Below are 17,328 nucleotides of genomic sequence, written 5' to 3'. Positions count from 1 at the left end.
TACACATTGGTCTTAAAGTCCATTCTTATTATTTTTATTGTTATAAAGTGCTCGGATGGGAAGATATTTACAGTAAATGCAGATACTGTAACCATAGCGACGAGACAAATCCATCTGATCCCGACCATGATTACAGTGCAAAAATTTAAAATCAGATCCAATTCAACAAACCATATAAGAAAATCTATTATTTATTAAACAGTCATGAAAGAGACAGTTGCCATGTTGCATATCACACAATACAATTGAATTCAATGGGGGGAAAAAAAAAAAACGTGGCACAAAAGTAAACTGGCCTTGAATAACTTGAGATGTATACGTTGCACATCGAACACCACTTAATTCATATAAAACGCTATGAGCAATTGCAAGATTTCAAATAAGTCTCAGATGTCATTGATTGAAAGCCCATACAAGTATACACTATGAACATGCAGGGTAGGAACGAACAGCCCACATCTTTTTTTACATCTAACTACAAAAACAAGACATCAGAATAGTTCTCCCTCAACCAACATTGTGCAAAAAATATGCATTTAAGAGTGCTTAGTGTTATATGAATTTACAAGGCACTTACTAGTAGTGTGTCCTAGTATGAAAACCATACACAGTGAACTATAAAATAATCATTAAAAACATACATATGCACATTCAGAAGGCATGCCGAGTAGCTACAATATTTCACCAATCCTGGGGCTTATTCAAGATGGTGCAATTTTACAGAACATTCAGATAGAAATGTATTGTGCTGAAAAGGCTTGATAATTCCTGATGTGAAGAATATGGATTTTCAATAGCTCTATGGAATTTATTTCTAACTGATTCTAAACATTGCACCTCGCTGGGTAAGCCCCTGATGAATTCCTCAATGACAAATCAGCTCTCACGTCTTTGGCTCTGCTGTCCGGTGTACGAAGAGTGCTCCCTAGTGGTACACTCAGGAACTTGCACACTGTACATTCCACACATTGAAAGGGGCTCTATTCCACATGCAAATCGCCAAGCCCCTAAAGGATGTGTGAAAACAATGTTTTTTTTTCTCAAATTAAAGAACCTACTCAGTGATATCAGTTATAGCCATCCAGCCAACTATCCACAGACGTATTGCTTCACAAGGGAGTGAACAAGCCCTTTAGCAAGTCAAATTCTTTAGGTTTCAGCACAAAATCCTACCACGAACGATGACACTCTAAGATCCTAAAGCTGTGCAAAATGCGTAATTAAACTTACCCTCACAGGGATTGCAAGTAATTAATTAAAACATTAAAAAATGGGGGGGGGGGGGGTCTGAAACGACAAATAAGTTAGGTTCAATTAAAAATATATGATTTAAAAGCTACTGCTAGGGGTGTATAGCTGTGACCACCCATGTCCAGACCCCTACACACTAGTTACTGCATGTGACTTCAAGCTGCAATTTGTAACTTTTCAAAGTGTGCAACTGCAGCTCACAATTAAGGGTGTTCCCTCCTCGAGCACCCCATTGGATCTTTCATGAATGTCCCCCCCCCCCCAGCACCCCAATAGTTCCTGCATGAATACCCGACAGGCGGGGGCGAAGGACACTGTCTACCGGTCGCCCCCGCCTCCTGCTAGCACAGCAGACGGGCTGCTAGAGCAATACCGTGTCGTGTACCAGCTAACTCGATAGTTAACGACAGTGTGCTAGCTAGCTTGTTAGTTAGCTAGCAAACAGTGTTGTTCCCGCCTCCCATGTACCGGAGTCGTCCTCATGGTTTAGCTGGCTAAGCTAGCACACAGTGTCGTTCGCTCCCGCCTGCCAAACACCTGCCCTCGCCATCTGGAAAAAGTGCCCGAAACACAGGGGCAAAAGACACGGTCTACTGGTGTACGGCTAGCTACAGTGAATCTGACAGCGTTTGAACTACTTTGCATATATACCTAGCCCAGTGGTCATATGAGGTGTCCCTAACCAAGTGGTCAGAGGGCGACACAGACACAGGGGTGTTTGAGGCAGACAGGGAGGATGCCTCTGTTGATCTGGTGAAACTCCACCAGCTGCAGTAGGTCAATGAAGAGGGTGAGGCCATCATCCATGGTGTAGTACTTCCTACCGCCCTCCTCACACTGCACAGAGAAACAAGAGTTTCACAATAAAATAATCATCTACATGCTCATCTGTCAGGATCAAACAATTAGCGCAAAAACATACGAGTTAGATAACTAGCATAGTTAGATGCTAGTTAGATAATTTGCATACCTGTCTGTACTAAAAAAAAAACAATTTATTATTTTTATTTAACTCGGCAAATTCTTTTTTACAAATGGACAGCCTACCAAAAGGCCTCCTGCGGGGACAGGGATTCAAAATACAGGACAAAAACACACATCACAACAAGGTGACTTGTGACTTTTGGGTGACTTTCACTTAAGTAAAGTTCTACTCAAGTATGACAATTGGGTACTTTCTCCACCACTGGTTATAATAGGATAGGAGGCCAAGAGTGTGTAACCAATAGAGAGTCGGAGTCCCGAGTGTGGGAACAAACAGTCTGTCCCACGATCGGGTAAACATGTAAGTCCATAGTCAACAAAGCACGCAGGAGTTATGAGGCAAATAGCATAAAGCACAATAAATAAAAAATAACAACGTGGGGCTAGCCATTGTAATTTCAAAGTCACTCGCCCCAACCGTGCATGTGTGCTGAAGGCGAGCGTTGTTTTTCATATCTACCTAGTATAATTATGACTAGACTGTCCTTATAGCCTTGCTATCTCATAATGAAAGGGCAAGGTTCACATGATGGGGGAGAGGAAAGTCCACTCACAGGGATGACGAGGTAGTGTTTGGTCTTCAGCTTGTAACACAACGAGAGGACAAAACACTGGGCATGCTGCTGGCTCTCACGAATCAGGAACATCCTACACACAGACACACAATGCGGTAGATGTCACCCAAGGTGAGCATGTCGTTTACAAACTGAAGCTACTAAGCTTCATGCAAAGGAGCTACATTCAAAGGAGCTGCATGCAAAGATGTGCCCGCAACAAGCACACATGCATACATACCCATCCACCAATCCCTGTTCCTCGATCAGCCTCTGGGCCTGCTTTCGCGACACACCACCGTGGAACCAGAGCTGGGTCCGGTGTATGGCTGTGTAATACACACACACACACACTCATTTGCCATTTAGATCAATGTACTGAACAAATATATTCTGTTTGGGGAAAAACTGTGAATGTAAAACACTTTGACACGGTAGTTGTTTGACTGGACTCACAAGAGGGCCGAGATCCCGGGTTAAGGTTGGGTAGGCTGCACCTCAAGGCTTCTCTCCTCTGAGATACAAGAGAGAGGTCATAGTCACTAGTAACTCCAGACTGTTTGGCTTGTTGTTATTCCTCCTGTGACTCTCTTAGCCCATTTCCTATTTTTCTTCTCCCTGTCACCTCTCCTCTCTTTTTCCATCATGGAACTTTGCAGAATGACTTAAAATTAGATAATTGTATTCCGATTGAGGATTTTAAATCCCGGATCGGAGGGCTGCTGACCACAGACTGCACATGTTTAAAAAATAATAATTATGTTCTCTTATGCACTTTGCACTGTTTTAACTTCCATTCATTGTTATGTTTTATGTGGTGTTGTTCTTCATGTGGAACTATATGTAAGCTGTACTCTCGGCCAGGGATGTAAATCCAAATGGGACTTCTCTGGTTAAATAAAAGGATAAAATAATTTATACAAATCAAAATACTACAACACGTCACCCATCGATCCTTGTCCAGTCGCATTCTCCACACCACCATCCAACCCAGTTATCCTCACCCTCCATGCCTGTCCCTCCTCCCTCTCCGCGCTCTGGGCCTCCCAGGCATTCTGGATGACCCGGCCCCCCGCCTTCCCTGAAAAGTCCATGGCGACCAGGCTGGCCTCCGACTCACACCGTTGAGACACAACCTCCTGTAGACGAGGTGCCGACTGGGACAGCTGGTAGTTACAATGCAGCTGCCTCCCATACTGCTCCGGCAGACACAGGAGGAAAAAGTAAAAGGGTAAGCACGCGTATCTATCAAATTTGGATTATTTATCCACCATCTTATCCAGTATGGGTTTGCCACATTTTGTATGTTTTTATTTGTGTTTGTTTTGGGCATGAATCTGCTTCTATAATAAAGTTCAGGTCATGATGTAATGATATCCGAGTATTGGGTTCTCCTCACCTTGAATAGTCGAAATGCAGAGGTCCAGCAGGTGCGCGTTTGTTCGTTCTCCGCACACAGCAGCTTCAAGTCCTGCGCACGAATACGGTCTTTGCTGGGCTACACACAAAGAAACGTGTAAGCATCCTATTTCAGAACAATTTCGAAACATTGCTCTCTTGAATGAAGCCCTGGACGGTTGTAGTGGTTACCTTGACGCAGAAGGTGAAGTCCACAGGGGCACCGTAGAGCTTGCGGCTGTTGGTGATACTGTAGACGTTCAGGTCTTCCAGGTCAGCCACGTAATGGAGGTGACGGGGCTCCTAGGACACACAGACCATCAGACCGTCACACCGACCAGGCTATCCGTCGATGGGGCATATCGAAACAATATACTACAAATATCTTCATACCTGTACAGTAACTATGCCGCCCCAAGTCATTTAACCATTGATTTGAAATGGAAAGCGTAAAACTAAATTAAATGGCCGTTAAATAGTGGAGGATCCCATACACTTACCACAAAGGCCTTGTGTGCTAAGTTTGACGTATTGTACATTACTCTCAGTCACCCTTTTATGGTGTCGTCATTAGCACGGTGTACATGATCCCAATTTTAGCTCCAAGATGTCACCAATTTAAAAAAAACTAAAATAGTAGATTGTGACATGGTTCGATAAATAAGCACACACACCGTAGTTTAGAAACTGGGCGTAGTGCTAAAACAATGAAGTAATTTCTGAAATCCACCATCTTCATGTACCTTTGCCATTTCTTGTAAATTACTTTCAGTTCTGGATGTTCTATTTATCAAAATCTGGTGCCCCATGGCTGACCTTTGATGAGCCTTTGGTGGAGCAGTAGAGGCCTGAACGTCGGAGGAAGAAGTAGACCTTCTTCCAGGCTTTGCGGCTGGGCTCTCTGACGTGGAGGAAGCCCTGGATCTCAGGACATGTCCCCGACTGCAGCAGATTCTAGATAGAGGCAAGGAAACAACATCTGGGTCAAATCCAATGGATCTTTGTCTAAACCGAAGAGAAGCATAGAAAAATCGACAAGGTTCAAAATGTAATCAATTCAACTACTGAACTAAAAACCATTCCAAAAGATTGTTTCTGTACGTCCTCTGACATGATTGAAATGTTATTCTCAATATCTGCGAATTCAATTAGTTTCCTGATACACTTTCCTGGCAACCTGATATAGTTTCTAGTTCCTCCTCAGCTAGAGTGAAACCTAACATACACCACAAAGGAGAAGCTATAGCAGAGCAGATGGCCTTGCTCCATTTCCCTCCAATTGGCTGCTTACCTGGATGAGTTCTGCCGAGGTCATTCCCTTGGTGACATCAGCACTGTCTGAGATCATGTGCTTGGGGAAGAACAGCTGTAACAGGAAGCTACAGTTGTAAACCAAAGGGCTATTTCAATAACATAAGGTCTCTCTGGTGCCTGTATGGAGGGTTATGAGCAATGGCTTGAGTCTGATAGCAGTGTTTCAAGGGGGTTAAGGCAAGACGTCACGCAAATCGAAGCAAACGTTTAAAACCTGACAAAAAAGGTTTATTTTGCCCACTGTCTGTTAAGACACGCACACCTGTGTGAATCAACCTGCATTACCATCCTTATAAGTAAAGGTGTTTTAATAAAAAATGTAAAAAATACTGTGTGGGTGCGTGCATGAAGTCAAACGTTTTAATGAACAGGATGAGCAACATGAATGTGATAGGAACACAATGTTAACACTGATTCCACCAGGACATCCAGATGATGGTGATTATTAACATACTAAACCGTTGCGGACACGTCTGACTAAAATCTAGCATAACATAAGATCCTATCAGAATCCTTGGACAGAATACATGTTAGAGCATCTTGTACGTTATACTATTCATCACCATTTCCTTCCAGCCATCTAAGCTGATCTCTGTGTGACCATGCATTCAGAAGGGCCTTTGGCATTTGGCTTTGAAATAGCTTCTCTTCCTAGACAAAATGGTGGAGGATGCAGAAGAGCTCAGCAGGCCTACCACAGGTGTCCTGAAGAACTCATATTTGGCGTAGTTCTTGCGGAACAGAAGCTTGGTGTCGCTCTCGGAGGGCCAGGCAGCCTGCACCTCCACCACCACCTCGTGGTCCTCCAGAACTCGCTCTGGGGGGGGGGGGGGAGAAATACTTCACACAGTGTAGGACAGGGGGTGACCAACCCTCCTGGAGAGCTACTTGGTATGCAGGCTCTCTCAAGCCAGAGTGAGTCTGAAACCAAACCACCTCTGAGGCTGTCCTAATATGGACACCGTACTCCAGTCGTCTCATCTCGTGGAAACTTTTTGATGTAGACTCGCCTTTAGACAACCCACAAACATTCCAAAAACAATTGCAAATAATTGGAATGCCAATGGCATTTGCTGGGCAATGTTTGGACAGTGTGCAGTCCAGTCTTACCCAGGCCCAAGGCTGAATGCAGCTCGATCAGAGCCCAGTTCTCCTGGTCGCTACAGTGGGCTGTCTGCACCAACAAATGGCACACATCCCTGGCTGTGGCCCTGGGTATCACCCACAGGGACCGACTGTGACTGTCCTCGCCAAACACCTTGATCAGCTAGACCAGAGAAGCAGACAGAGACACTACATTGAGAAAAGAGTACATTGCGTAATATTCAACGAACATACACATGCATACCAAGACAAATCCAAAATAAAGGCAAAAATGACATAATGAAAATAAATTAAAAGAGATCATAGCTGAACTATAAGAATGAACAGCAATAGGCCAATTCTGGAACTGTCACATTATTAAGCTTAACCAGGGTGAGAGACTGGATGGCAAGAATCAGTCAACAGCTTTTATAGTGACAGCCAAAAATAATCCTTTATTTAACTCCCTTGACACTTCACCCTCCCCTTGAACTTGTTTTATTCAATCTCTCCCGCTCCCTCTTTTATTTACAAGAACACACCTCCTCCCATCTTGTTCCAGAACCGGTCTGATGGGATTGGCACACGGCCTAGCCCGAGCCCCCAAGGCCTGAGAGAAGAGCCAGGTACAGGTTAAATTGAGGACTTGTGACACCCCCGACGCAACTTCTAGCTCAGTCTCTCTCCTCAGCCAACTCCAAAACCAGTACAACCAGATTTAAACTTCACCTGTTATTTAGCGAAAGCAGACTCGTTCCCGCAAGAGACAACAGGCCAAATAATGAACAAATGCTTGGAGTCTCGTGGGCAGTGTTAAGTAACGCATTAGAGTACTCAGATTACTTTTTGGTGGTAACAAGTAACCTAAAGCACTTTTTTAAAAGTAATCAGTTACTTTTACAATATTTCCTTTTTTCTTTGTCGGCGCAAATAAAATAAAAAATGAAATCCCTCTACCTAGGCTATGTTCATCACAATCTTACTGTTTCTGCGCAAACGTTGAGGTGGGTTGCTGGCATGGTAGCCGGCAGATAGCTAGCGAGATGGCAGAGACAATAGCCGTTATCGCGGCAGTATTCACATTACTTTGAATTGGTAGAAGAAAAGGACAGAGGTGACCCCTCGAATCTTGACTGACGCTACTTGCAGGATTCACACGCAAACACAGGATCATCGGGTTCAGGAGACTGCCCCATTTATTGCCTGGTAATAAAGCAAACAATGTAGCTAGAGAATCAAGTTAGGCTCGGTTGATAAGAATTGTAATTTATCCTGCTCCGTCGTCACCATAAACAGAAAGGAAAGGGAACAACAATTACATTGTTTACAGCCCAGTTCATATTGGTGGGTAAAAACAGAGTGGTAGCCAGTTGTTCTTGTATTTGAACTCTCATTTTACTTTGCCCAGTTGGTTTTATACAGTATATGTATTTACTTATGTATAAATAATTAAACAAAATAATTTATTTAAAGTATAGTAAAGGAGATATTGCGTCTGTCATTATTAGTCGAGTTGGTATAGTCTAGAGCTATAGATTAGGCTGTGGGTGGTTTAGGCCAGGGGGGGCAACTTTGGTTTTAGAAGTGGGGGGGGGGGGCATAATTATTATATATAAATTTTTTCTGTCAGATAAACACTCCAAACAGCCTACCCAACCACTCGAAGGCGGCCGCATGGTCCTAAAGCACACCGTTGCCTCGTTAGTATTATCATTGGAATGTGATACAATGGGGGACAAAAATGCAATTTCAGAATGGGGAGGGGGAGACATGTCCCCGTCCCCAGTGAAAGTTGCACCCCTGGTTTAGACTACGCAAGCCATTCAAAAGGTAGTGTGAACCTTTTACTGGGGATAGGAATACATGACTAAATGCGTAAGGCATCTTCAGAGGGTTTTCTGTTTTTGGTAACGCAAAAGTAAAGTAACATTTTACTTTTCATAGTAGGTGACCGTTGTAGCATAAGTTATTTTTTTAAATGATGTTCTCCAACACTGCCCATGGGGGATGTTTGCACATTCTTTCCAGGCAAGGTATCAATATCCGCTGAATTCATCCTTTCAGCAAAATAGCTTAGTTAAAATGTTGAACATTTTTGCTCTGATGTTTAGCCGTGGGGCAAAACAAAACCAATCTGTACCTAGTAGCTAGGTACATACAGAACATTAAAGACATAAGTATGGCATTTTAAACAAACTAATACATCTATGTTAATCCAGACAATGATGGATGGTGTCACCACATGATGGAATTTGTCTGTGCAACTATACCACAAGTAAAGATCCTGTGGCGGTAACTGGAGGAAAAAGGTGTGTTTTTGTTTGTCTTTATGTGTGTGTGTATTAGAATGTGCTTGTGGCACGCTTGTATGTGGTGAGTGTCATGCCCAGGAGCATCTATGGCATAGTGACAGTCTGTCGCCTAGCGTTAAATACGCACAAGCATACCCAGGGGCCTCTGCCAATCAAATTAACCCCTGCGAACCACTCAGTCAACAACATGAATCCATACAATCCCCTCTGGAGGCTCCTCTGCCAGACCAGTCAAATTAACTTGTACTGTATTCTGTATTCCAAAGAGGCAATGTTATCAATGTGACAATTCTACCTACCCAATGCCAATCAAATTAATTCAGAACAATATCCCTGAAGATTGCATAGCCAATTACATCATAATAATTATAATAATAATGTAGGCTTGGCTGAATTGAGCCCTTGATCTTACATGCGTGTCACTTCTCGGCGGTGAGAGCGAGCCAATCAGGACTGGGGATTGAGAGGGGCTGCACAGCTCTGGAAAGGGATTGGGTATAGAAGGAACAGAGGACAGTTCCACGCTATTCATTCTGGAAAAATGGTGAAAAAAAATACAAAATCTTTTTTTTAAACGGAATAAGTGAATCGCAAATACAATACAACAATGTACAAAAAGGAAAATAACATTTCACACAATATAACCAATACATTTCAATTAAAAAGGGTCTGTCTATTTTTAGCAAGTCTTTTGTAACCGTCATGAACAACAGGATGTGACATATGACACAATATCCAAAAATGACTCATTGACTTCTGTGCAGGTAGCAAGTATAAGACATGTCAAATGCTATTGAGGCATTCACAGTCAACCAATGGAGTCATGGCCATTGGGTAAGTCAAGTCAGGTAGACCTACCTGCTTCTGCGGATGACGAGGGGCTGGGAGCGGCGAACGGGAGGGGGAGGAGTGTTGACCACCAGAGGAGCCAAGGTGATTGTGGAGCTACCCAGCAGCTCACCCTCCCCACCAGAGTCCTCTTGTCTGTCAGAGCCCTCGAAGACCTCCGCCCATTGCCCTTGGACCTCCATTAAAAATGACCTGGCTCAGTATGTGAGTGAGAAAGTATCTTAGTTATCACATGCAGTATTTTCAAGAGTTTTGTGACCAAAAAATATATACATTTACAGCCAATGGGCCATGTGCCTAAAATAAACAAGGAAACCAGTATTTCCATAGTGCGTGACAGATTTCACAACATGTACTAATGTCTAACACCTTCTTGCTCGGTTTCAGTGTTATGACAACGTATTAGTCACAGAAGCAACAGTTGAGAATGAAAACGTCACACCTGCTCCCAACTCCGTGGCATCCTCAACCACAATGCCGGCCCAACAAGACATCAAAGCCCTCTCTCTCGTTCAAATTGACAAGCTATATCCTTTGCTTAGTGTTGCTATGCAGAACATAGCACTTATAATGAGCAGAGGAATGCTGGCAGACAACAGTTTTGAAAGAAAAAAAAAATGTCTGAATCAGGCAGGCAGACTAGACTGGGTGAGGTGCAGTACTTGTTTCAGTGGATGGCAGAGTTATGGGTCTCCCGCTCAGTGTACAAAGGGGCCATTGTATGGACAAGATGTACAATGTGTATCAGGTGAAGCCTGCTGCTTCTCTTTATTTGAGCAGCAATTATCAAATCAAATTTTATTGGTCACATACACATTTTAGCAGATGTTATTGCGGGTGTAGCAAAATGCTTGTGTTTCTAACCCCAACATTGTATTAGTATCTAACAATTTCACAACAATACACACAAATCTAAGCAAAGGAATGGAATTAAAAATATATAAATATATGGACAAGCAATGTCAGAGCGGCATAGACTAAGATACAGTAGAATAGAATACCGTAAAAACAAATGAGATGAGTAATGCAAAATATGTAAACATTAAAGTGACGAGTGTTCCATTTATTAAAGTGGCCAGTGATTTCAAGTCTATGTTCATAGGCAGCCTCTAATAAGCTACTGATGGCTGTTTAACAGTCTGATGGTCTTGAGAAGTTGTTTTTCAGTCTCTCAGTCCCAGCTTTGATGTATCTGTACTGACCCTGCCTTCTGGATGAAAGTCGGATGAACAGGCCGTGGCTCGGGTGGTTTTTGTCCTTAATGATCTTTTCGGCCTTCCTGTGACATCGGGTACCATAAGTGTCCTGGAGGGCAGGTAGTTTGCCCCCGGTGATGAGTTGAGCAGACTGCACCACCCTCTGGAGAGCCCTTGTGTTGCGGGTGGTGCAGTTGCCGTACCAGGCGGTGATACAGCCCGACAGGATGCTCTCAATTGTGCATCTGTAAAAGTTAGTGAGGGTTTTACTTGACAAGCCAAATTTCTTCAGCCTCCTGAAGTTGAAGAGGCGCTGTTACGCCTTCACCACATTGTCTGTGTGGGTGGACCATTTCAGTTTGTCAGTGATGTGTACACAGAGGAACTTGAAGCTTTCCACCGCCTCTCCACTACGGTCCTGTTGATGTGCATAGGGGGGTGCTCCCTCTGCTCTTTCCTGAAGTCCACAATCATCTCCTTGGCATCTCCTGGCACCACACTCCCAGAGCCCTCACCTCCTGTAGGCTGTCTCGTCATCATTGGTAAACAAGCATACTACTGTTGTGTCGTCGGCAAACTTGATGATTGAGTTGGAGGCGTGCGTGGCCACGCAGTCATAGGTGAACAGGGACTACAGGAGGGGGCTAAGCATACACCCTTGTGGGGCCCCAGTGTTGAGGATCAGCGGAGTGGAGGGGTTGTTTCCTACCTTCACCACTTGGGGACAGCCCGTCAGGAAGTACAGGACCCAGTTGCACAGGGCGTGCTTCAGACCCAGGGCCTTGAGCTTAATGATGAGAATGGAGGGTGCTGTGGGGTTGAATGCTTAACTATAGTCAATGAACAGTATTCTAACATTGGTATTCCTCTTGTCCAGATGGGATAGGGCAGTGTGACGGTGTGTTTGTTTGAGAGTGTGTGTATGTTCTTAAATACATCAGCAAATAGTATTACATAATTAGGTCACAAGACTTAATCAAAATAATCCTTCAAAAAACATACTGTTACTCCTGATACTGACTCAAGGGTGGACAAATATTTGGAAACTGATTAGTTGGCCATCAATCAACAAAAGAGATAAGCAAACAGTGATGAGGTCACCCACGCAAGAGAGCAATAGAGTGAGCTGCCACTTCACCCGTGCACCCTGCCAGAAAGGTACATAGTGTCCAGACAGACAGAAACTCCAGACAATTATCTGTGGCACTGGCATGTCCTGACTGTGTGTCAACAACACATACTGATACTCAGACACCTGTCCTCATCCAGTCTAAAAAAAGAAAAAGACAGAGAGAAATAAAAAGAAATTGTTCTAGGCAAAATTTTGATGTAAAATCGGTAGGCAGGTAGGCTAGCCCAGCGATTCCTTTTGAGATAGCGAATTCAGAGACGGCGTCAAAATCAGAACACAACTATGACTTTAGAGTGCAATAAAAATAGCATACAACTTGTTTTACTACGACTGCTGCAGCGCATGGCTGGACAGAGAGAACATTTTGCAGTTTAAATCTTAAATGACAGTGTAAAACGTTCGCGCCCAGGCTCTGTCGCAGCCGGCCGCGACTGGGAGGTCTGTGGGGCGACGCACAATTGGCCTAGCGTCGTCTGGGTTAGGGAGGGTTTGGCCGGTAGGGATATCCTTGCCTCATCGCGCACCAGCGACTCCTGTGGCTGGCCGGGCGCAGTGCACGCTAACCAAGGTCGCCAGGTGCACGGTGTTTCCTCCGACACATTGGTGCGGCTGGCTTCCACGTTGAATGCGCGCTGTGTTAAGAAGCAGTGCGGCTTGGTTGGTTGTGTTTCGGAGGACGCATGACTTTCGACCTTCGTCTCTCCCAAGCCCGTACGGGAGTTGTAGCGATGAGACAAGATATTAACTACTAATAAATTGGATACTACGAAATTGGGGAGAAAACGGCGGTAAAATTCAAGAAAAATATATTTGGTTGACGTGGAACGTGGAAATCTCATTGATTCACTCACTCAAAATGTGTCAGAAGTTTGTTAAATTCCCAATGTAATATCACTATGCGTACAACCATCTACACTGAACAAAAAATAAACACAACATATAAAGTGTTGGTCCCATGTTTCATGAGCTGAATTAAAAACTGCCAGAAATGTTCCATACACACAAAAAGCTTATTTCCCTCAAATTTTGTGCACAAATTTGTTTACATCCCTGTTACTGAGCATTTCTGATTTGCCAAGATAACCCATCCAACTGACAGGTGTGGCATATCAAGAACCTGATTAAACAGCATGCTCATTGCACAGGTGCACCTTGTGCTGGGAACAATAAAATGCCACTAAAATGTGCAGTTGTGTCACACAACACAATGCCACAGATGTCTAACGTTGAAGGAGCATGCAATTGGCATGCTGACTGCTGGAATGTCCAACAGAGCTGTTTTCAGATAATGTAATGTTAATTTATCTACCATAAGCTGCCTCCATGGCTGCGGTGATGTTAAATCCATAGATTAGGACCCAATGAATTTATTTCAATTGACTGACTTCCTTATATGAACCGTAACTCAGTAAAATCTTAGAAATTGTTGCGTTTTATTTTTGTTAAGTATAAAAGCACAACCAAATTCTAATGGAAAAACAATGAGTTTTGGTTTAGTTTTCATCTCTGTGTGTGATCACTGCACGTTCAACCATTTAAAAAGGAGAATGTTAGATGTTTTGTATATATGCAATAACGTCATGCGTTATCACTGTGCCTCATCTAATAACACAACCAAATGTCCTGGATTGCAGTTGAGTTCACTTCTAAAATTACATATATTGCAAGTGATCAATGCTGTTCGAGATTCTGGCAGATTTTTATAGTAATTGTTAAAACCTGTGACTTTTGCATGCTATCTTGAACATAGCCGCTTTTTATGATTACATAAGACATGTATAGTTGCATTAGGCTAACCTCAAAATGTAGACACAGATCAAATCAAAATTTATTTATATAGCCCTTCGTACATCAGCTGATATCTCAAAGTGCTGTACAGAAATCCAGCCAAAAACCCCAAACAGCAAGCAATGCAGGTGTAGAAGCACGGTGGCTAGGAAAAACTCCATAGAAAGGCCAAAACCCAGGAAGAAACCTAGAGGAACCAGGCTGTGTGGGGTGGCCAGTCCTCGTCTGGCTGTGCCGGGTGGAGATGTGTTACTCATTTTAAGGTTGACTAAATACTGTTACATTCGTTTGCAAGATAACTTTAGGCTAAGGCTATTTACTGTATGACAAAAGTCATGTAATTGTGTTTGGTTGACAACGCAACTAAAATATCAACATTTAAAGCATATGTAGAATAGTTTATGCTCAACCTCAAATGAAGCTGTACTGGGATACATTTTCCTATCCTACTAAGAATTTCATTGCACGGTGGAGAAAAACAGGTTGTCGTCTTTCATTTTGAGAACACTACTGTCAAACTATATCATTTGCACATCAGCCGTCAAGAACAGGGCTATGTGTTACCAGTGCAACTTTAGATCACGCATCGCTCGCAAATTCTGTATATTCTAATATGAAGCGCTTCCTCGCTATATCTGGTCCAGATACTGCGCCATTTCAATCCAAGAAATTTACCTTATAATTTGGTTTGGCGAGATGTCAGCTGCCGGATCATATTGAACAACCACCACCAGAGAATTTCAGCTACCTCTTCCTTCGGACGTAGTAATGTTTTCAGCTTCCCCTCAACCGTAACTTCACTTGTGCGCTTACCACACACACTTGGGAGGAGCGTGCAGTGCAAGGTGGTAGGTAAACTACACACACCCCTTTCTTCTAAGGTAAAGTAGGCTAAATGTCCTTCCTCACCTATTGGGAACAGTTCCAGAAAGTAGGACTTATTGTTCAAATAATGACCGATTCACAGATAGGATTGGTCACGTTGAATATTGAATATTTTTTTCAAGGTGTGTAAACGTAACCTTGTGTGTAAACCTTCACAATTATATCAAACCAAATCAAATCTGATTGGTCACATACACGTGATTAGCAGATGTTATCGAGGTGTAGCGAAAGGCTTCTGCTTCTAGCTCCAGCAGTGCAGTAATATCGAACAAGTAATATCTAACAAATTACACAACATATACCTAATACACACACATCTAGGAAGGAATTAATTAAAACTATATACACATGGATGAGCGATGTCAAAGCAGAACGGACTAGGATACAGTAGAATAGTATAGAATGCAATATATGCATATGAGATGAGTAATGCCAGATATGTAAACATTAAGTGACTAAGATACCATAGAATAGTATAGAAAACAGTATATACATATGAGATGAGTAATGCAAGATATGTAAACATTATTGACTAAGATACCGTAGAATAGTATAGAATACTGTATATACATATGAGATGAGTAATGCCAGATATGTAAACATTATTAAAGTGACTAGTGTTCCATTCCTTAAAGTGGCCAGTGATTTCTAGTCTATGCCTATAGGCAGCTGCCTCTAATGTGCTAGTGATGGCTGTTTAATTGTCTGATGGACTTCAGATAGAAGCTGTTTTTCAGTCTCTCGGTCCCAGCTTTGATGCACCTGTACTGACCTCTCCTTCTGGATGACATCTGGGTGAACAGGCAGTGCCTCAGGTGGTGTCCTTGAAGATCTTTTTGGCCTTCCTGTGATATCGGGTACTGTAGGTGTCCTGGAGGGCGGGTAGTTTGCCTTGTGGTTGCGGGCATTGCAGTTGCCATACCAGGCGGTGACACAGCCCAACAGGATGCTTTCAGTGTATCTATAAAGGTTTGTGCATCTATAAAGGTTTGTGAGGGTTTTAGGTGACAAGCCAAATTGCTTTAGCCTCCTGAGGTTGAAGAGGCTCTGTTTGCACCTTCTTCACCACACTGTCTGTGTGGGTGGTCCATTTCAGTTTGTCAGTGATTGTACGCCAAGGAACTTGAAGCTTTCCATCTTCTGTACTGCGGTCCCATCTATGTAGATAGGGGGTGATCCCTCTGCTGTTTCCTGAAGTCCACAATCTCCTTTGCTTTGTTGACCTTGAGTGAGAGGTTGTTTTTAGGCACCACAGTCCCAGAGCCCTCACTTCCTTCCTGTAGGCTGTCTCGCCTACTACTGTTGTGTCGTCGGCAAACTTGATGATTGAGTTGGAGGCGTGCGTGGCCACGCAGTCATAGGTGAACAGGGAGTACAGGAGGGGGCTAAGCATACACACTTGTGGGGCCCCAGTGTTGAGGATCAGCGGAGTGGAGGTGATGTTTCCTACCTTCACCACCTGGTGGCGTCCCGTCAGGAAGTCCAGGACCCAGTTTCACAGGGCAGGGTTCAGACCCACAAGCATAGTCAGTGTATTCAGCTCAGCTATCCCCATTGGGACCGTGTCTGTGCCTCGATCTAGGTTGGGCAAATCTAAACATGGCGGTGTTTGCCTTAGCAATCTCACTGGAATAAAGACCTCCTCCATTCCTGTCATTATTGAAAGAGACAGTGATATCTCACATCTCAAAATAGGGCTCCCTCACTTCCAAGGCAATTATAGTCAATGAACTAATCACTGATCATAATCTTGACATATGATGTGATTGGCCTGACTGAAACATGACTTTAGCCTGATGAATTTACTGTGTTAAATGAGGCCTCTCCTCCTGGTTACACTACTGACCATATCCCCTGCGCATCCCACAAAGGCGGAGGTGTTGCTAACATTTACGATAGCAAATATAAATTTACACCAAAAAAATGACTGCGTTTTCATCTTTTGAGCTTCTAGTCATGAAATCTATGCAGCCTACTCAATCACTTTTCATAGCTACCGTTTACAGGCCTCCTGGGCCATATACAGCGTTCTATACTGAGTTCCCTGAATTCCTATCGGACCTTGTAGTCATGGCAGATAATATTCAAATTTTTGGTGACTTTAATATTCACATGGAAAAGTCCACAGACTCACTCCAAAAGGCTTTTGGAGCCATCATCGAGTGGGTTTTGTCCAACACGTCTCCGGACCTACTCACTGCCAGTCATACTCTGGACCTAGTTTTGTCCTGTGGAATAAATATTGTAGATCTTAATGTTTTTCCTCATTATCCTGGACTATAGGACCACCATTTTAGCAAGCTTACAAGCAAGCTTACAGAAAATTTGAACGGAAATGGCGCTATACCAAACTGGAAGTCTTCCAACTGGCTTGGAAAGACACTACTGTGCAGTATCAAAGAGCCTTCACAGCTGCTCTGTAAATTACATTTGAATAGCGTCAGACCAAGGCACTGCATTTGTCCTCCTGCTCCTAGACCTTAGTGCTGCTTTTGATACCTTCGATCACCACATTCTTTTGGAGTTGATGGAAACCCAAATTGGTATACACGGACAGTTCTGGCCTGGTTTAGATCTTATCT

The 17,328-nt window shown here is 43.3% G+C and overlaps 1 protein-coding gene across 2 annotated transcripts; it reads right to left on the bottom strand.

Annotated features, from left to right (window-relative positions):
* Positions 1 to 12: 12 nt before the first annotated feature.
* Positions 13 to 14,669, bottom strand: grb7 (growth factor receptor bound protein 7). Of its 2 annotated transcripts, none has more exons than XM_064950920.1 (14): positions 14,537 to 14,669; positions 9,755 to 9,941; positions 9,309 to 9,429; positions 6,612 to 6,768; positions 6,197 to 6,318; positions 5,479 to 5,553; positions 5,004 to 5,141; positions 4,380 to 4,490; positions 4,189 to 4,287; positions 3,794 to 3,985; positions 3,246 to 3,303; positions 3,031 to 3,118; positions 2,790 to 2,883; positions 13 to 2,088 (listed from the first exon to the last, which is right to left on the bottom strand). In XM_064950920.1, exons 2-14 carry the CDS (start codon positions 9,925 to 9,927, stop codon positions 1,942 to 1,944), a joined length of 1,575 nt encoding a protein of 524 aa, XP_064806992.1. In that variant the 5' UTR covers positions 9,928 to 9,941; positions 14,537 to 14,669; the 3' UTR covers positions 13 to 1,941. The 2 variants fall into 2 exon arrangements, with proteins under 2 accessions (XP_064806992.1, XP_064806990.1); XM_064950918.1 differs by having other exon boundaries at positions 9,755 to 9,937; positions 14,537 to 14,668.
* Positions 14,670 to 17,328: the final 2,659 nt, after the last annotated feature.

The sequence above is a fragment of the Oncorhynchus masou genome, chromosome 31 (assembly GCF_036934945.1).
Source record: "Oncorhynchus masou masou isolate Uvic2021 chromosome 31, UVic_Omas_1.1, whole genome shotgun sequence".
In the NCBI taxonomy this organism is placed as follows: Eukaryota; Metazoa; Chordata; class Actinopteri; order Salmoniformes; family Salmonidae; genus Oncorhynchus; species Oncorhynchus masou.
This window is presented reverse-complemented; position numbering and strand designations above follow the sequence as displayed.

Coding starts and splice junctions, on each gene's coding strand:
- grb7 (XM_064950920.1), bottom strand. CDS start 9,927: ATGGAGGTCCAAGGGCAATGGGCGGAGGTCTTCGAGGGCTCTGACAGA. Junction 3,119..3,245: donor CCCGGGATCTCGGCCCTCTT/GTGAGTCCAGTC, acceptor TGTATTACACAG/CCATACACCGGACCCAGCTC. Junction 2,884..3,030: donor GAACAGGGATTGGTGGATGG/GTATGTATGCAT, acceptor GTCTGTGTGTAG/GATGTTCCTGATTCGTGAGA.